The sequence below is a fragment of the Cebus imitator genome, unplaced genomic scaffold, assembly GCF_001604975.1.
Source record: "Cebus imitator isolate Cc_AM_T3 unplaced genomic scaffold, Cebus_imitator-1.0 Scaffold487, whole genome shotgun sequence".
Lineage (NCBI taxonomy): Eukaryota > Metazoa > Chordata > Mammalia > Primates > Cebidae > Cebus > Cebus imitator.
Genome location: NW_016107802.1, coordinates 515,814 through 535,363, shown reverse-complemented (window position 1 = coordinate 535,363; position 19,550 = coordinate 515,814). Strand labels below are relative to the sequence as shown.

Sequence of the window (19,550 nt, the reverse complement as noted above, 5' to 3'; positions counted from 1 at the left end):
GAAATAGCCAATGATTTTAAAAGCTGTTTTGAATAATACAATGTCATAAGAAAATATTCACAAGATAATGTTATTAAGTTATAAAAGAATGAGCATATAAGTATATACAAACTCCTTTTAGGGGTTAAGAACTCTATAGGAAAAAGTTAACATATACAATATGTACTCCAATAAATATGCACATAAGCATAAATATTATGATGAAACATTTACTCAAGAAAAAAAAAAACTAAAAGAATCAATGCATTATTTCTTACCATTTTCGCTGTGTTCAAATGCGAAAATGTTTAAAAAATGTTCAAAAGCGAAAATGTTTTGTTGTTAAGTCCTGCCTCTTCATTTATAGAACCACCAAAGGCCAAACCACCACTAAGCCAAAAAATACAAATAGTACTTATAGGTAACCAATCACCTCTACCATCTCCTCATCAAACATTTTACGGTTCTAGGTGTGGTTCGATGTTGTGAAATAAAATGAAGATTGAGAGGACAGAGGCTAAAACAGCAATCTCCAGCCAGTGGCAAGAAACCAAGGCTGAGGCATAATCTAATCTAAGTAAAAACCGAAATGCTTATTATCTGCACTGGTAGCCATACTTTCTGCAGCACTCATCACAGAGCAAGATAAGATTAAGGAAGGAAAACCAGTAATTGTACTTCAAAGCAATGTTACTCTCCCACCAGTTTACTAGAACAAACTTTACAATATTAAGAGTTCACGCTCTTTTTCTTTCTTTCTTTTTTTTTTTTTTTTTTTTTTAAATTAAAGGTCAGTTAGTGCTAGGCTGATAACCAAAGAATTTAAGACAGTAAGAAAGCTAAAACAAAAACAATAAAATGAGACCACAGAAATGTCATCAGAAGCCCAATCACATAAAAAAAATCAGTTTCCCTTCTGTTTGGCTGAAAATTCTAATTGCATGATTCACTTAAACGGTACCATTTAGGGCATGTTAGGATTTGTGACATCATCAGTTCTAGGTGCCACATGAAGCTGTGAATCTGGATGTCAATGGAGAAAGAAAATAAAGATTATATTGACCATTTAAATTAGACAATGAATGCTGTTTTTTAAATTCATCTTTTTTAAGTGTGATCACATCACCTTATAAGCAGCTACTTGTTTTCTGTTATTTCATGTTTAGAAAGTAGCTCTGACGGGTGAGAGTAAGAATTTTCTCTGCATACCTTTTCACTATTTTTGAAGTTAAAAAAAAAAATTTACAATCTAGCAAATGAGTAAAAAATTTTCTTTTTAAAGAAAAGGAAACATAGTTTTGCTTTTCCTGAATTTGGATAGCTAAATTTAGTGAGGACTATGTTCAGCTAAGATCTACAGAGAATATTAAAGGCAGATAGCCTTCAACTTTAAAAAGAAATCACATAACAGCACATTTAGACTTTACCTTAATTAGATTAAAAATTACAATATAACCAGATTTCCCATGATACCATGGTCTTGGATGAAGATAGTCGGAGTATTTGGAAATGTATACACCTGTAAAAGTATAAAATATAGATTAAGCAGTAGATTGCTCATCAGAGAGGAAAGTAAAAGCAAAAAGACCAATTAGAAAGCTACTGTGATAGTTGAGACCGGAGAGGAGGATTCCAACAAGGCAGCAGCAGTGAAAAATGAGGAAGAAAGGACAGGCTTCAGGGATATTCCTCAAGTGAGACATCTCTTTTGAAATGTAAGAGACACTGAGTGAGAAAACTGTGACAGAGTGGACAAGAGCAATGATTTTGTGGTAAGAAGCTTGGGTTCGAGGTAAGAATAAATCACTCAGGGTGGGGAGGGTGGGCCTGGGTCACAGACACAAACACCACAGGTGCTCATGAAGATTTAAAAGATCAGTAAGCTTTAAAAACTATTATTCATTGAAAGTGTTAGTAGTATTATACACAAAACTATCCAGTTCTAGTCAAGCCAAAAACTATCAAATACATATAAGTAGCAGTGTTAATTTTATTATCAACCCCAGCATATGTGTGTTTGAAGAATGTCTATTTGTCAGGAACGATCCAGTTTCTACTTCCATTACTCTACTGAAGCCGGCTTCTCAAACATCAGCAATGAAATCATAAGATTAAAGGAATGTAGAAAAATGTCCTTTTTTTTTTTGAAATGTAAGCTACAGTGGTTATTTGTAATTTACTTTCCAATTCTCCAGAAAAAAAATTCAAACAAATGAAGGGAATAATGCAATGTGTATGTGTGTACATATATACATATATATACACACACACTCTGTATGTGTATATATACAGAGTGTGTGTGTATATATCCTCTATCTATACAGTATCTATACATACAGAGCACATATATACCTACAGTATCTGTATGTATGTGTATATATAATATACATTCTGTATGTATGTGTATATACACACACACACATTCTGTCTCTAAAAATATGTATATTAGAGACAGAGAGTCTGTCACTCTCTCGTCTAGGCTGGAGTGCAGTGGCGTGATCTGGGTTTGCTGCAACCTCTACCTCCCAGGTTCAAGCAATTCTCATGTCTTGGCCACCTGGGTAGCTGGGATTACAGGTGCACACCACCATGCCTGGCTAATTTTTGTACTTTTAGTAGAGACAAGGTTTAGCCATGTTGTCCAGGCTGGTCTCGAACTCCTGGCCTCAAGGGATCCACCCACCATGGCTTACGAAAGAGCTAGGATTATAGGCGTGAGCCACTGCACCCAGTGAATAATGCATATTAACTGTTAAACTTAAGTGATGGGTATATTATACTATGCTCTTTACTTTTTCTACGTTTGAATTTTTCATAATTAAATGAAGGTGGGGTGAAAAAATAAGGGAGAAGAAAAAAGTTTTATGCAGTATTACTGGGGTTATGAATTTATCACTTTTACTGTCCCTTAGAAGATGAGTTGAATGTAAATCTTAAGTTTGTTTTATAGAGTTATATGACCCAGTGGTTTCACTCCTCATTATATATCAGACAAATGAAAACATTATGTCCACCCAAAAACTTGTACATGCATGTTCATAGGACCATTATTCATAGTAGCCCTAAAGTAGAAACAATCCATATGTTCATGAATTGATGAATGGATAAAGAAAATGTGGTATGGCCACATAACAGAATACAATCATGTACCACATAACATTCTGATCAGCAACAGACTGCATAAAGGACAGTGGTCCCTTAAGTTTGTAATACCATATATTTACTGTACTTTTTCTGTTTTGATACAGAAACATGTACCATTGTTTTATAACTGCCTTAAATATTCAGTACAGTAACATGCTGTACAGGTTTGTAGCATAGGAGCAACAGGCTATACCATATAGCCTAGGTGTGTAGCAAGCTATGCCATCTAGGTGTGTCTAAGTACACTCTGTGATGTTCACTTGAGTAAAAAAGTGCCTAATAATGCATTTCTTGGAATGTATCCCCATTGTTAAGTGCTGCAGGACTATATTATCCAATTATAACAAGGAATGAAGTACTACTGGTTCACGCTACAATATACCTTTAAAACATGCTAAAAGAAGTTACTTAAAAAAGACCGTATATGATATGATTCCATTTATATGAAGTGTCCAGAATAGGCAAATCTATAAAAGCAGAAAGTAGACTGGTGGTTGCCTTGAGTGGAGATGGTAGAGAATGGGGAGTCATTGCTAATGGCCAAGAGATTTCTTTTTGGGGTTACAAAAATGGTCTAAAATTGAGTGTTACCCAACTATGGGAGTACACTAAAAAATACTGTACACTTTAAATGGGTGAATTCTATGACTGAATTAAATCTTAATAAAGCAGTTTAAAAATATGAAAGGTAAGAATCTATAGTCATGAAGCCCAGTAATCTTTCCCAGTTCTGACTTGTATGTTCTACGTAGCACCTGAGCTAAATACCCTTCGTGAGATCTTTCTGCTCTCTGTGAAACTCCATTTCCTGGGTCTACATGACTGCTCTTGACACTTCCTCATTCTATACTTGCTGGACCTCCCCATACCCTCCCTGGTCCCATTAATGACCCAAAAGTTCTGTTTTCGCCATCTTCTCTTTCCATGCCATCCCATTAACAATGTCTTAGCTTCAATTCACACCCCACTTCCACAACCTCAGCCTCAAATCTAGTTGTGATCCCTTTCCCAACTATTTTTATGACCTACAGGCTATCTTTCAGAAACACTTATGAAAATCTCACTATTTCTCAAATTCAACTCAAAGTAGTACTGTCCATTTACTGAGAACTTACTAGGTGCAAACCTGGGCTAAACACTTGACAGTCTTATTTAATTCTCACAACAATCTATAAAGTAGTTTAATCTTTTACAGATGAAGAAACTGTATCTTAAAAACAATTAGTGCTAATTCATTCTCTTGACAATTACATTTTTCTTTTTAACTCATCGGCTTCTCTACCAATGTGCTTCTCTTCTTTTGTACCACTTTTCTATTAATAACTATCACTACAGTGTAAGTTTAAAAGCTTATATTTGATTACTTCCTCTCTTATCCCTCACATTCCATAGGTGCCAAGTTTGGTCAGTTCTATCTATTCTCTATTCTTACTGCCACTGTGGTACTTTCGAAGAGATTCTCAAGACAATACCAATCTCTTGACAATGAAAAATACTGTTAAGTTTTAGATTCAAATCTCAGTTATATTTAAAGTTCGAACTCTAAACATTATGAACTGTTTGACATTAATGAAACTGGCTTTTAATATACGTATCTTATAAAACTAACTAAACCTCACTTCATCTTGTAAAAGAAGTTTTAAAAAAAAAAAAAAAAAAAAAAGATTATTTTTTCTTTACAGACTTACCTTTGGCTGGATCACCCAGAGTGGTAACAGCACTGCTGCCAACACGGAGTCCACGCTGACATACCAATTTTGCCTTTAAATAAGATATTACTTTGATTCAGTCTTTGAAAAGGCAATGAAATAATGCTATAATCTGCAAGGTTTTTTAAAAATTTTATTTTTTATAATATAATAGAGACAGGGTCTCACTATGTTGCCCAGGCTGATCTCAAACTCCTGGGCTCAAGCGATCCTCCCGCCTCAGCCTCCCAAAATGCTGGAATTACAAGGCATAAGCCACAGCTACACCTGGCCTAATCTATAGGCTTTAAAATAAATAATCTGCTCACTGTAGGTATTTATGGCACAAAGAAATCTGCAAAACAATCTGTATTTTAATTAATGGCCCAAATTTTTCATAGAATTTTACCATTTCTATTAACAAAAATGTCAGCAAAACCATATTAAGCTGGGTAACAGATAAGTCCATTCGAAGACTTATTTTCCAGCTACAGCTTTAGAACCATGAAATTTCAAAATGTCTAACTGCCAAATGTCATTTTTAGTAAGAATCTGGAACATCTTATTTGAATTTAGATGATTAAGTTAAAAAGGGATTAAACTCTTCTAGTATTACTATATAGTCCTTATTTTATGTTAGTGCTAACTAACCCCTACATAAATCTGCCCTCCTTCTTTATAAACCATTAACCTAATTGAAGCATTGACTTTGAATTATTTTAAATCTCTGGTATTGTTTAAAATGTATCTAGGAGGCCATTTATATCTCTGGCGACATACCCTATACACAGTTGTTTCTTTCTCCCATAATTTAGGTACAGGTAACAATACAGATTTTCAGTCTTCAAATATTAAATGCAACAATTTCAGTTAGCCAGAATGCCAAAGTTTATTAAGTTACAAGGTTAATCTCCCAAATCATGTAATTTAAACCAGAAAAATCTTCACAGGAAACAAAATATCTATGTAAACGATGATCCAGAATGGAAAAATATCCATTCACTCTATTTAAGGGCATTATTGACACTAAAGAAACTTGTATTAATCCAAATTTCACCCTAAGCTTACAAATGTTTTTAAGATAAAACTAAAAAGAAACTATCAAAAGTTATAGAAATCAAATCTCCATCATTGGCTCTTATTGTTATTGTTTACATGTCACCAAACTAAGTATCAAAAACATTGATGAATTGGTAATTTTACAACTCTTACAGAACTGAAGCACTACAATATTTAAGACTAATGATACCATTAATTTTCTACAACCTAATTCCCTTACCTGCTCTTCAGTATCAAACAGAAGAAACCCGTAAGTATCTTGAAGTTCTTCCTGTGTATAGTTACTTGCTTTTTTTTGTTGGTAAAAAGTTTTGTACTGTGTAAAGAGAGAATAACCAAACGCTATAAACATGCCATTTTGTCTTGAAAATTAAGTTTTAAAAATGTATAATTTAAATTCCTCCTGCTACAAGACCAAATGTAAATGCATTATTTTTCTATTCCCTAAAATAATTACATTCCAAGTGACTATTTCCAAGGATCTTCCACTTCGTCTGAAAAAGGACAGCTAAAAAGTGCTAGGCATATATACCAAAAATGATGGGTTTATCTCTCTTAAAACTAAAACCAAACTATCACAGTGTGTACCAAGTACCTCACCTCATTTAAGAAAATCTCATTTTTCACCAAAGTCACTTGACTGTACTGAAAACCATGCTCAGATGAAGAGTCCAAGAAAGAAGTATGAAGGAGTGAAACTGCCCTCTGGAAGAGAGAGTCTGAACTCAAGGACACTGTCTGAAAAACTGTAAAACACAAACAAAAATAACGCAGCTATTTAAGATACCAAAGGATGGAGTTGAGGGGGACACAATTATCACTCAAAACGTCACCTATTCCTTTCCTATATAACTAAGAAATATTTGTACTGTCTTAACAAAATTTAAAATACCTCTGATGTGAAAAAAATAACCTAAATAAATTACAACTGAGGGTGAACTTTTAACACAGGAGCTAAAATATGTCCTGCCAGACCCTGTATGCCTTTTGGTTGAAAGCTGTGTACTATAAACGTAGTTGGTCAAAAGCAGATGCAACTGTAGTGTCAAAGTGGTGGTCAGCAATTGCTTAGACTTTTACAGCAATTCCTCATTCTTTAGCTTTTTCATCCTTTAATGTTTCTATTCTTTGGTTTTTTTAAAAAATCTACACCACGCTTTATAAACTTAACCTTCCATCTTCTTGTTAAATACCTAAGTCAGCTAGGTTCCTTTTAAGGGGCTCACTATTGCCCACTCACCAAACACAATAGAAATTATTGTATCTCTAGGGATTCCTCAACAGCCAAGAAGAATCTATTGAGTTTTACTTCCTATGGGTTGTATTATATATGTTTTTTCATTTTATACAACAGAGCTATATTTACATTTTTTTGAAGGTGCTTTTTCCAAACCATACCCACGTGAGATAGCTGTCAGAGACTGTGATATGCCCTTCCCATGAGAGGCATGTTTCCTAATTGAGAATCACTGACTGGATCCAGTAATTATGCTGACTGACTTTTTGTGCCTTTTGATTTTACAAATCTCTACGTCAGCAAGAACTGAGCCTAATGACCTACAAACACTCATAGCATCTATCCATTTAACTGTTTACTCTCCTATTTGTATTCTTTCTATTCTCTTTATTGAGGTTGGGGGGTTTTACAAACCTAGTATTTATAAATAATGAGAAGAGAATGACTTACACAGCACTGGTCATATGGTATAAATGTTATGAAGTATAGTAATATGGCTTCCTACTTTTAGCAAAACTGCCAAATAAATGTATTAAAGTTCAAAAATTAAAGAGAAAAAAGAATCTCAATTAAAATTAACTTACAAGTAACAGATATACAAAAACTAGACTATCTCAGAAATGAAAGGAAAAATTATAGTAAGCTAAATTTGGACTCAACTACCCTAATATTTTAATTATCAAGGTATTTAAAATTTTAATAAACTTCCAAGTATCAAAATCAAAGATTGTAAATAGAAGAATGAAATGTTTAAGAATATTCTGAAGTTGATATACGTGATTTATGTATTCGTTCTAAGTTTTACTTTTACTTTTGCTCAGTTTCACTTTCTCCTTCAATATCAGTATACTAGTGCTGTAAAAAATAGGGATATTCTTAATAGATTCAAATAGCAAAATATCAGTGATAATTGTAGAAATTAAAGCTTTATTACCTTTGCATTTTCAAATTCATTTTACAAATTGTCTATACTGATAACCTAAACACAAATCAAGAATCCTTTAGAAATAGTAATTTTGGAAACTTTGATGTCTAAAAAAAAGAAATTTTCAAAATTGATTTATGTATAGACCAAGGCCCAGTATTTGAGAAACATATTGTTTACACTCAAAGAAATGTTCCTAAAACTAACTTTGGAAATGAAGACTATGATTATCAACTTCTCTAAATTCTAAATCAACAGGTAGGTACAGACTTTAAGTTATATACATGCTCATTTTTGAGCATCATAATGCACAATAATGAATGGGAAACTGGAGCGATGATGCAATTAAAAACACTAACACAGGTCCTAAATACATGGTCAGAGAACACTTCATTAACACCAGTGTGGGGAATACTACTCCCTATAAAACTATAACTAAAGCCAATGATTTAAAACAGAGAAGGAACAAGTAGTAAATTATTTTTTTGGTTATATATTTTTATTTCCAGAACTATTTATTTATGGTTAAAAATGGTTCCCCTTTAGGCCAGTATTCTCCAGATAGCAGTATATACATAAAAGCAGTGATTTTCTGGATAGCACAGATATGCCAAAAGCAAAGTTCTTGGAAAATCATAGCTAATCTTAAATCTTTCATGGCTTCAAATAATGATATCAATTACACTCTCAAGAAAGCACAAGTTTCCTGGTCAGTAAACGAGGAGATAGATGAGAATTTCATCTAGAAATTTGACACTCTCCCTTCTTTACAAAATACACTTTCATTTGAGAGTCCAATTAGTGCACCAATCAATACAAATACTTCATGAATGAATGGTCTCATTTTTGCTGAGAAATGCTCAAGCTTTATTTAAACATTAAGGATTATCAGACTATTGGCCAGGCTCAGTGGCTCATGTCTATAATTCCAGCATATTGGGAGGCCGAGGCAGGCAGATCACAAGGTCAGGAGTTCAAGACCATTCTGGCCAACATGGTGAAACCCTGTCTCTACTAAAAATATAAAAATTAGCTGGGTGTTGGTGGCAGGTGCCTGTTATCTCAGCTGCTCGGGAGGTTGATGCAGGGAAATCGCAAATCACTTAAACCCAGGAGGCAGAGGTTGCGGTGAGCGGAGATCTTGGCACTGCACTCCAGCCTGGGCAAAAAGAGTGAAACTGTCTCAAAACAAAAGAGATGATCAGACTATTAAAATGAAGAGGGGGCTGTACTATGAAGAAACCTAAAAATCTAAGAAGGTAACTTGAAAAGTGCTTGCCTATGAAGTATTGTGTATATTCCTTAGGGCTTAAATGACCAACAAAGAGCATGTGGAGAAAGGTAAAATTCAATCACAATGGCCCTGAAAATTGAGTTTTCCTGTAGTATTTGGCTTTTGGCATATTCCTCTACTTGTGAGTTTAGTCTTAAATGTTAAGTCCAGCTTAATACAAGTTAGCTTCTAGTCAAAGTAACTGCAATAACTTTCTTCCCTTCTCAAAATCCCTTAGAGGTACTGAGCAAGACTAGTTTTACACACTTGTCTCTCTTTTTAACTCTTAATAGAGATGAGAAAATTACAAAGCAACTTCTAATGCCAGATCACAGATACCTGCTTTCCATTTTAGAAACATCTGGTCTGAAAGTAGATGATGAGATAAATTAATGTCAACATCTTAGGTGTCACAGAAATTCTAACAAAACTAGCCACTTGTACATCTTCCAAATATTTTCATGATTACATCTTCCTATAGAAGGATCGCAACCCTTCATTAATACTCAAGATGTCTATATCCTTCATTTAGTCTAAGTAAGCCATTTGATAGTTGTTGAAGGAACAGTCTGTTACTTAATCCTAAAATGTATTACTTTTACTTTGAAGATAATAAAGGATATCTGGGTTTAGATAAATGTAATTTCTTAGAGAACAATTTGGTAGGACCTAAATAAAATCTTAAATGTGTATACTCATTAACCATTTCATTTCTAGAAATCTATTCCTGAGAAATACTAACACACACACACACACACACACACACAGAGAGAGAGAGAGAGAGAGAGAGAGAGAGAGGTGTTCCATGTGCATCAGTATCTTTAATAGTGAAAATACTGGCAATAACATTAATTGCCATCAATAGGGAATAACTTGCAATTATTAAATAACAACAAGGTAAATCTGTACATACTGGCATATAAAGATATCTATTACATGCTACATTACATGATGTCACTTGGTTGAAAAATACATAATTTGTTTGGAAGTGTACAGAAAACGATCTAGAAAGGTGAAAAGCCAAACTGTTAATAATGGCTAAACCAATGGCTACTGAAATTCGAAAGTGGATAAAACGGGAACTTACATTTTTTACCTTATACATATAGGTTTATCTTACAGGCATGTATTACTTTTACCATTTAAAATATTTCAACTCAAAAAGCAAATAAAAATGCACCCATTTAAAAGATACAAATAGAGGAACATATTTTATGTTGCAATTTGAAAAGTTAATTACCTATTACTTTTGGCCTAATGATTATTTTAAAAAATTACAGGTACCGGAAATCATAATTTTGTTTTATATAATCTAAATTAAAACTAAAAACATTTTAATCATTCTATTCTTGATTCATTAGTTATGACTTATAGCACTTAGTTTAATACCCACTCTTTTCTGACAGACACCCTGTCTCAATCTTCTCTAAGAGAGAAGGTAGCTGGGAGGGTGGTCTTAATTCATTTTCACCAAGTATACCCTCAGAATTCTTGACATAGTCCTGTTCTCTGTTAATGTCATAAATGCTAAAATGAAGAAAGAAAAAAATCATAAAGTGGAATAATTCTATTTATAGCATATTTACTACAGAAACAAATGTTTACCAAGTATCTAATCTGCATTAGGAATAATTATGTAATGTTTATTTGCCTCCTTTGACAAGTATTCTCAGCTAAGGACTAAATTTGCTCTATAAGCAGTAACACATAATCTGAAATGTTTTTCCTCCAAAAGTCTTTAACTTCTAAAGAAAATCTTGTATACAGAAATACATTATTCTTAATCACTTTTACCTTACTGAAAAAAGTATCTTTCACAGAACCACATCTTTATTGCACTGGTTGAAAATAACAAAATCAAGCAGAACACAATTTTAAAAAATCTCCTCCCTCAAATTAATAGTATATAAATTCACTAAACAAAAGTATCCGTAGTGACTATTATGCATCTAATACCATGCTATATCTTGGATTTATCAAGACAAATGAGAAACACTATTACAGAGAAACAGTCTTTACATTAAGAGTTCAGATTAGGTGGGCGTGGTGACTCATGCCTGTAATCCCAGCAATCTGGGAAGCCAAGGCAGGCAGACTGTTTGAGCTCAGGAGTTTGAGACCAGCTTGGGCAACAAAGTGAGAACCAATCTCTATAAAAAATACAAAAATTAGCCGGGCATGGTGGAGTGCACCTGCAGCCCCAGCTACTCGGAAGGCTGAGGTGGGAAGATGGCTTGAGTCTCGGGGGGAAGAGGTTGCAGTGAGCTGAGACTGCACCCCTGCACTTCAGCCTGGATGACAGAGCCAGACCATGTCAGAAAGAGAAAAGAGAGGAAAAGAAGGAAAGGGAGAAATGAAGAGAGGAAGGGAGGGAGGGAGGGAGGGAAAGTGAAAGAAAGGAGGGACAGAGCAAGCTCAGACTAGACAAAGAAAAATCTGTAAAGAAATCAGAACTATAAATGTGTAGGAGTATCTGGAACATGATATAGTCGATATATAGTGATATAACCAATTTTATGGAGATGGAGATATAACAAGAAAGATTTCATGGAAGCATAGATACTTGAAATCTCTGAGAAGATACTCAAATGAGGAAGCCAAAAAAGGAAACTAGTGTGTGTACGTTTTCTAGATAGTAGAAATAGCGTGAGCAAATGAACGGAGGTAATAAACATACTAGGTTAAAGGAACTGCAAATAGTTTAATATGACTGATTACGGAAAGAAGAGGGGAGAAGAATAAGAACAAATAAAAAGATCAAAAACATGGTAAAGTTTTTAGTTTTTATCATGAGTCTGTGGCATTATTATTTGAGGATTTCAATATGCTTCACAAAAAATAGCATGTATAGTTTTACAGCACATTTTTTCCTCCAAAAAGAACTGGAAGTAGAATTGTGTGGATACAGTCAAGTCTATTTAGGAAAAGTAGCTATGTTGATAATAATTCATGAAGGAGGTTGTCTATGTAGGAAAAAATTAGAAATCGGGAGACCAGGATTCTGGTGCAGGTTCTACCACTAACATGTTTTGAGACAGTGGTTGAAGACAGAATGGACTGACTGCCCAACAATCACATCCCTTTTACTTCTGTTCTGCAAAACCACAATTTTGTTCAGGTATCAGGAGATCCGATGGTTCAGAAGTTTGGGTATGTGTGAGAAAGAGAAAATGAGTGAGGGAGAGTGAGTGTGTGTGTGGGAGAGAATCTTAATTACTCTAAGATCATTACGGCAATTATACTACTCCCTTTGAATAGTGATTGTTTTAGGAATAAACATGTGACTCAGTTACAACCAATGAGATATAAATAAATGGAAGTCTACAGAGAGAGTGTTCTGGGAAAGCTTTCTTAGAAAAGGACTCCATCTTCTAGCCTACGATCTTGTCTGAAGGTGTGTTGCCTGGATCTCCTTGCAACCAACATGGGATTGGTCAGCCAACATGGGACAGAACAGAACAGAAAGAACCTAGATCCTTGACCTGTTGAAATAAACTAACCTGGGGGCTGCCCTATCTTTGGACTTTATTGTTTAAACTTTTATTGGAAGCTGAAAACATACTAACTGATGGATTTTGTTAAATTTATACTCTCGAAGGCCTCATTTAGTTATAATTACCTCTCTAAAGCTCCTTTCAGTGTGACTCTACAAGGAGCTTTACTGACGGCTTGCTGCACATGAGGCATGGTGCACTGGCATCAGATAAGTTAGCAAATTCCTTTTTTCTTTGTTGCCATGGAAACATTATCCTAGGAAGTACTTATTAATAAGGAAGCTATTGTTATTAATGATAACAATGGCTAACATTAGTTGGGTGCTTACTTTTTTTTTCTCCCCGAGACGGAATCTCACTCTGTGTCCCAGGCTGAAGTGCAGTGACTCGATCTTGGTTCACTGCAACCTCCACCTCCCCGGTTCAAGGGATTCTTCTGCCTCAGTCTCCTCAGTAGTTGGGATTACATGGCTAAGTTTTGTATTTTTAGTAGAGATGGGGTTTCACCATGTTGGCCAGGTTGATCTCAAACTCCTGGCCTCAAGTGATGTGCCTGCCTTTGCCTCCGCCTCCCAAAGTGCTGGAATTACAGGCATGAGCCACTGTGCTAGGCCTAGGTTTCACTACTTAACTGTATGTATTAATCATTGCTGAGCCACATTGGGTAGTAAAGTTCCTTTCTTACACCATGTTTTGTTTTCTGAATTTAAAATAGCTCTGCTTAAATTTCAGTTACCAATCATCATTTCAGCTTGAAATTCTAGACATCTAACAATATTCTCTGGATAAAGACAGACCAACGATTTTGTTTGAGCAGTTTCTTTTTTTTGGAAGCATCCTTTCTGGAGAACTCTGTCTTCCAGCTTGAATCTGGGCTTGTGCCCTTTGATATTACTGCCTGGTTTTCTAACTTCGCTAGGGGATATTAAGATACAAAATAGATCTATAGATTCAGCACAATCTCTGTATGCAGGAACTGATGATCTGATTCTAAAATTTACATAAAAAACACTAAGACTAGCCAAAACAATTTTGAAAAAGTAGAACAAAGTTGAAGGACTCACTACCTGACTTTAAGAATTACTACAAAGCTGAAGTACTCAAGACAATGTGGTACTGATATTTTAAAAATGCATATAGATCAATGGAACAGAACAGAGTCCAGCCAACAGATTTTCAGCAACACTGCTAATATAACTGCATGGAGAAAGAATGTCTTTACAATAAATGGTGCTACGGAACAACTAAAATGGGTGGGGGGGGAACATGACCCTCCAACCTCTATACCTTGAACCATAAAATTTAACTCAAAAATGAATCATAGGCCCAAACGTAAAAACTAAAACTGGCTAAAATTATAAAATTAAAAAAATCATAGGAAAAAATTTTCTTGACTATGGGGTACATAATGTTTTCATAGGGCACCAAATTAATGACTTAGAAAAATGTATACATCAGACTTCCTGAAAATTAAAACCATCTGATCTTCCAAAGGTATCACTATTAAGAAACGGGAAATATTTGCAAAGGACTTGTACCCAGCATATATAAAAAACTCACATTTTACAAAAGAAAGCATATAATAAAAGGAAACATGGGAAATGGGTCAACATTATTAGTTATCAGGGAAGTGTTAATTAAAACCACAATAAAATACTACTGCTCCAGTAGAATGGCTAAAAAGACTGAAAATACTAAACATTGGCAAGGATAAGGAGCAACTGGAACACTCCTAGTAGAAATATAAAGCTAAATGAAAAATTATATAGTCAACTAAAAAAATAATGTCAGTTTCTTATGAACACATACTTACCATATGAACCAACAATTCTATACCTAGATATTTACCTAAGAGAATGAAACACATCCACAAAAAACACTTGCACATGAATGATCAGAGCGGCTTTTCACAGTAGCCTAAAATTGGAAACAGCTCCAATATTCATCAATAGGTGAATGAACAAACTTGTATATTCATACATAATAATGCTCAGCAATAAAACAATGAAAAACAATCTTTTGGGGTCGAGTGCAAGGTGGTGTGATTGTGTGTATGATTACACCATGTGCTACTATCCAGGGAAGAACTGGGCTAGGGGCATATCTTTGACAGCGGCTCGAACGCTGCAGGACGGCCAGGTCCCTGGGCATCCAGCCCTGGCCTATGCTCCCCTTTGTCCCTGAGCATTTAAACGTTACTTTCTGAATCTCAGACCCACAGCTCTTTGCAGGTTTCGTCGTGAGCCTGCTGCAAATTTTGAACCTAAGTAAACCACAATCCAGAGGGCCTAGTGGTAACGTGGACACTGTGTCTATCTGAAGTGCTCAGCAATAAAGCAAAGGCAGTGAGTTGATTAAAAAAAAAATGATAAAGCAAAATATACATGCATGCATCTTAAAACATTAAACTGGGCAAAAGTCATCAGACACAAAAGAGTATATACTGTAGCTCATGAGCAAAGCAGTGGGAAGCAGGCACAGGACTGGGATGCTGTGGCCCCCAAGAGGCCCTGAGTCGGGGCAGGAAACAAGATTGGAGGCCGTAGGCTTATTGTGGTGCTGGAAAGGGCCAGACTGGAGACAGTCAAGGTAGGGAAGACATATGAGCTACTCAACTGTGACAAGCACAAAGTCTACATTGTTGAAGAATGGACGGGACCCTGGGGAAGTGCGGCCAGACATAGCCCACCAGAGTTTGCTGATGCTGATGGATAGTCCCCTGAACCGAGCTGGCTTGCTGCAAGTTTATATCCACACACAGAAGAATGTTCTGATTGAAGTGAACCACCAGACCCGAATTCCCAGAACCTTTGGCCACTTTTGTGGCCTCATGGGTAACTAAGAATCCAGTATCAGATCACTTTCCAGTTGGATGTATGAAAGTTGGCACTTCTTTTTCCATCCCGGTTATCAGTGATCTGTGAGCTAGTGCCCGGCGTGAGCTAATGCCCAGCAGTGATCCTACTGTTTCTGCGGTGGGGGCCTTTGCCTATGGTAAGGTCAGTGTGGAGTATACAAAGATGGTGTCCATCAGCAACTATGCTCTTTCTGCTGCCCTCATCTGTGTAAAACTTACCACAGCCTTTGAGGAAGTATGGGGGGTCATTTGACAGTAGTAGAACCTGTTCTGAAACCAGAAACTGTTGATGACCCGGGTCTGAGCTGACAGCTGGAAGATGATCTTTCTGCACTGAGACTGCAAAGTTTGGGGAGCCAAGGCTGTACGTTTGCTATTTGTTTATCCTATGAATACGGCTCTTGCAAAAAAAGAGTACATACTGTAGAATTCTACACATATGTAGTTCAAGAAGCAGAAAAATTAATTTATAGTGATAAAAAGCCTTTTGTTGATTGCCTACAGCACGGGGCAAGAATAGGAAAATTGACTGCCAAGTAGGGTAAGCACAAGGGAACTTTCTGGGGTGATGGACACACACTATATTTTTATTGGTGTAGTCGTCATATGGTATATACATTTACCAAAATTAAGTATATAGTATATAAAATACTATATACTTAAATTGTGTTCATTTTGTTGTATGAAAATCAGACCTCAATAAAGTTGAGCTGATAGCCCCCAAACAAAACCTACTGGTTATGAATTTGGCCGTAAGGGAACTGCCAAGAGTACTAACAAACAATTGATCTCTGACCAAAATCAAGTAAAATGACAATGTAACCATAAAAGTTAATCTCAAAAGCTCCATGTTTGGAAATTTTAAAAATCTTACTCATAAATGATTCACAAGTTAAAGAGTAACATGATTTATCTAAGCTTAAGATATTATCTGAATTATCTACAAGAAAACTGTTAGTTTCAAATGTATACATTACGGAAGAAAAACATTTTAAAAAATCAACAAGCTAAAGAGTCAATTCAAGAACTTAGAAAATGGAACAATACAGTAAACCCAAAGCAAATAATAAAAAGAGAAGATCAGATACTGAATAGAAGAAAAAATGGCCGAAGAAAGATTAGCTTTTTGACAAAAATATTAACATATATTTTGTCAAATTAATCTAGGACAAAACACGACACCGAAAACAAACAATACAAATAAAAAGGGGTGTGATTTACAGGTACTATAAATCATAAGAGTAATCGAAACAATATAGAAAAAAACTGAAATCATAAAAGGGAATTTTCTAGAAATAATTATCAAAACCTACTTAAGAAAACAGAATATACCTACAACTATTAATTGATAGAGTTAATTGTTACATGTATATAAGTTTCAAGCCCAGAAATTTTCCCACATAAACATTTTTCTCAAGAATAAAAAATTTTCTTTTTTTTTTGAGATGGAGTCTCATTCTGTCACCAGGCTGGAGTGCAGTGATGCAACTTCCACCTCCCAGGTTCAAGTGACTCTCCTACCTCACCCTCCCAAGTAGCTGAGATTACTGGTTTTGTAATCTCACTACGCCCATCTAGGTTTTGTATTTTTAGTAGAGATAGGATTTCACCACGTTGGCCAGGCAGGTCTGAAACTTCCGACTACAGGTGACCCACCTGCCTCAGCCTCCCAAAGTGCTGGGATTACAGGCTTGAGCCACCATGCCTGGCCCAGAATGAAAACTTGCTTAAATTACATAGCACAATCTTCAATGAAAACCCAAAAAGGAACAACTATAAAAGAAAATTTTAAGGCCTGGCACAGTGGTTCACGAGGTCAAGAGATCAAGGCCATCCTGGCCAACATGGTGAAAGCCCATCTCTACTAAAAATACAAAAATTAGCTGGGTGGGGTGGCATGTGCCTGTAGTCCCAGCTATTCAGGAGGCTGAAGCAGGAGAATTGCTTGAACCCTGGAAGCAGAGGTTGCAGTGAGCCGAGATCACGCCACTGCACTCCAGCCTGGTGACACAGGAGACACTGTCTCAAAAAAAAAAAAAAATTTAAGGTAATATCATCAATGACAAAACATGTAAAAAATCTTAAATAATAACATCAGAAAAACCTAAACTAGCAATATATATAAAACATAAAACATGATTGAGGTAAAGCTCAATTCAAGGAAGGAAGGTATGACATTAGACAATTTATTCATAAAATTAATCATACTGAAGTTGCGCACAGTGGCTCACGCCTGTAATTCCAGCACTTTGGGAGGCCAAAGCGGGCGGATCACCTGAGGTCAGGAGTTCGAGACCAGCCTGACCAACATGGAGAAACCCTGTCTCTACTAAAAATACAAAAATTAGCTGGGTGTGGTGGTGCATGCCTGTAAGCCCAGCTACTTGGGAGACTGAGGCAGGAGACTTGCTTAAACCTGGGAGGTAGAGGCTGCAGTGAGCCACGATCAAGCCATTGCACTCCAGCCTGGGGAATAAGAGCGAAATTCTGTCTCCAAAAAAAAAAAGGTAATCCTGCTGAGAGATTAAAGAAAAACCTATGCCTTACTATAGAAAAAATAGTTCATAAAACTCAACAGCCACTTGAGATTAAAAAGATAATTCATAGTAAATAGATTGATAAACAGATATCTAGAAAGCAGCCTACATATATAATGGTGGGACATTAAAGTACTCCCTTTAAAATTAGAAAGACAATGATCCCTAACAGTATCTTCTAGTTAATTATTGAGAATTTAGCAGTTAATTCTTTTGCTGAAGTTTCCTTTTTCATTTACTGATCAGCTGGTATCTGTCTTCTAGTTGTTTACTCAAGAAAGGCTCATATAAAACAACCCATCAATGGTAGCAGCTAGCTTCACTGCTCAGGTGATTATCCTGAACCATCCAGGCCCCCGTACTGGATTGTCACACGGCTCACATTGCATGCAAGTTTGCTGAGCTTAAAGAAAAGATTGATTGCCGTTCTGATAAAAAGCTGGAAGATGGCCCTCAATTCTTGAAATCTGGTGGTGCTGCCATCGTTGATAGGGTTCCTGTCAAGAACACCACGTGCGTTGAGACCTTCTCAGACTATCCACCTCTGGGTCGCCTTGCTGTTCGTGATATGAGACAGACAGTTGCTGTGGGTGTCATCAAAGCAGTGGACAAGAAGACTGCTGGAGCTGGCAAGGTCACCAAGTCTGCCCACAAAGCCTGAAAGGCTAAATGAATATTATCCCTAATACCTGGCACCCCAGTCTTAATCAGTGGTGGAAGAACGGTTTCAGAACAGTTTGCTTCAATTGGCCATTTAAGTTTAGTAGTAAAAGACTGGTTAATGGTAACAATGCGTCGTAAAACCTTTAGAAGGAAAGAATATTTTGTGGACCACCTTGGTTTTCATTTTTGCTGTGGCAGTTTTAAGTTATTAGTTTTTAAAATCAGCACTCTTTAATGGAAACAACTTGACCAAAAATTTGTCACAGAATTTTCAGACCCATTAAAAAAGCTTAATGAGGGGGGGAAAAAAGATATAAAACCCTGAATGTTTAAAACTACCAGCCACTAAGTAGTCTTTATACCCAAAGGACACCATGGCAGGACAAAAACAGTATTTGGCTCACATGTTCTTTCTTTGAGTAGCTGACAGGTAGCTCCTCTACTATTTTCTGGGTATTGCATGTTTCTGTTATTCTGCACCAACCTCATTTTCTTTATATCATCTTTTGCCAGTTCAAACTTTGGGCCAGTTTTCCCTGGCCCAAAATAGAGGATAGATTTAAATCCTTTCTTTCTTTTTTCTTTTTTTTGAGACAGAGTCTAGCCCTGTTGCCCAGGCTGGAGTGCAGTGGCACAACCTCAGCTCACTACAACCTATGCCTCCCAGGTTTAAGTGATTCGCCTTGAACAACCT

The 19,550-nt window shown here is 36.0% G+C and overlaps 2 protein-coding genes and 1 pseudogene across 5 annotated transcripts in view; 1 reads left to right on the top strand and 2 right to left on the bottom strand.

Annotated features, from left to right (window-relative positions):
* Positions 1-277, bottom strand: part of TASOR2 (transcription activation suppressor family member 2) — a 46,342-nt gene extending 46,065 nt beyond the window's left edge. For 2 of the 3 annotated variants that reach the window (XR_005197515.1, XM_037732993.1), the window contains exon 1: positions 258-263. The gene's annotated coding sequence lies outside the window, so the exon portion shown is untranslated. Of the gene's footprint in view, positions 1-257 lie in introns of all 3 variants that reach the window. The other variant, XM_017513167.2, reaches the window with a different exon arrangement.
* The window catches only part of LOC119468756 (protein TASOR-like), a gene marked incomplete at its 5' end in the record, with an annotated part of 37,470 nt that continues 18,184 nt past the window's right edge, over positions 265-19,550 (bottom strand). The window contains 5 exons of the mRNA XM_037732994.1: positions 265-1,498; positions 4,812-4,884; positions 6,091-6,186; positions 6,471-6,616; positions 10,699-10,832. Coding sequence (XP_037588922.1) covers positions 1,380-1,498; positions 4,812-4,884; positions 6,091-6,186; positions 6,471-6,616; positions 10,699-10,832 — 568 coding nt within the window. The remainder of the gene's footprint in view (positions 1,499-4,811; positions 4,885-6,090; positions 6,187-6,470; positions 6,617-10,698; positions 10,833-19,550) is intronic.
* Positions 13,337-17,509, top strand: LOC119468755 (annotated as a pseudogene). The gene has a single exon (XR_005197516.1). The product of XR_005197516.1 is annotated as a ribosomal RNA small subunit methyltransferase NEP1-like (transcript).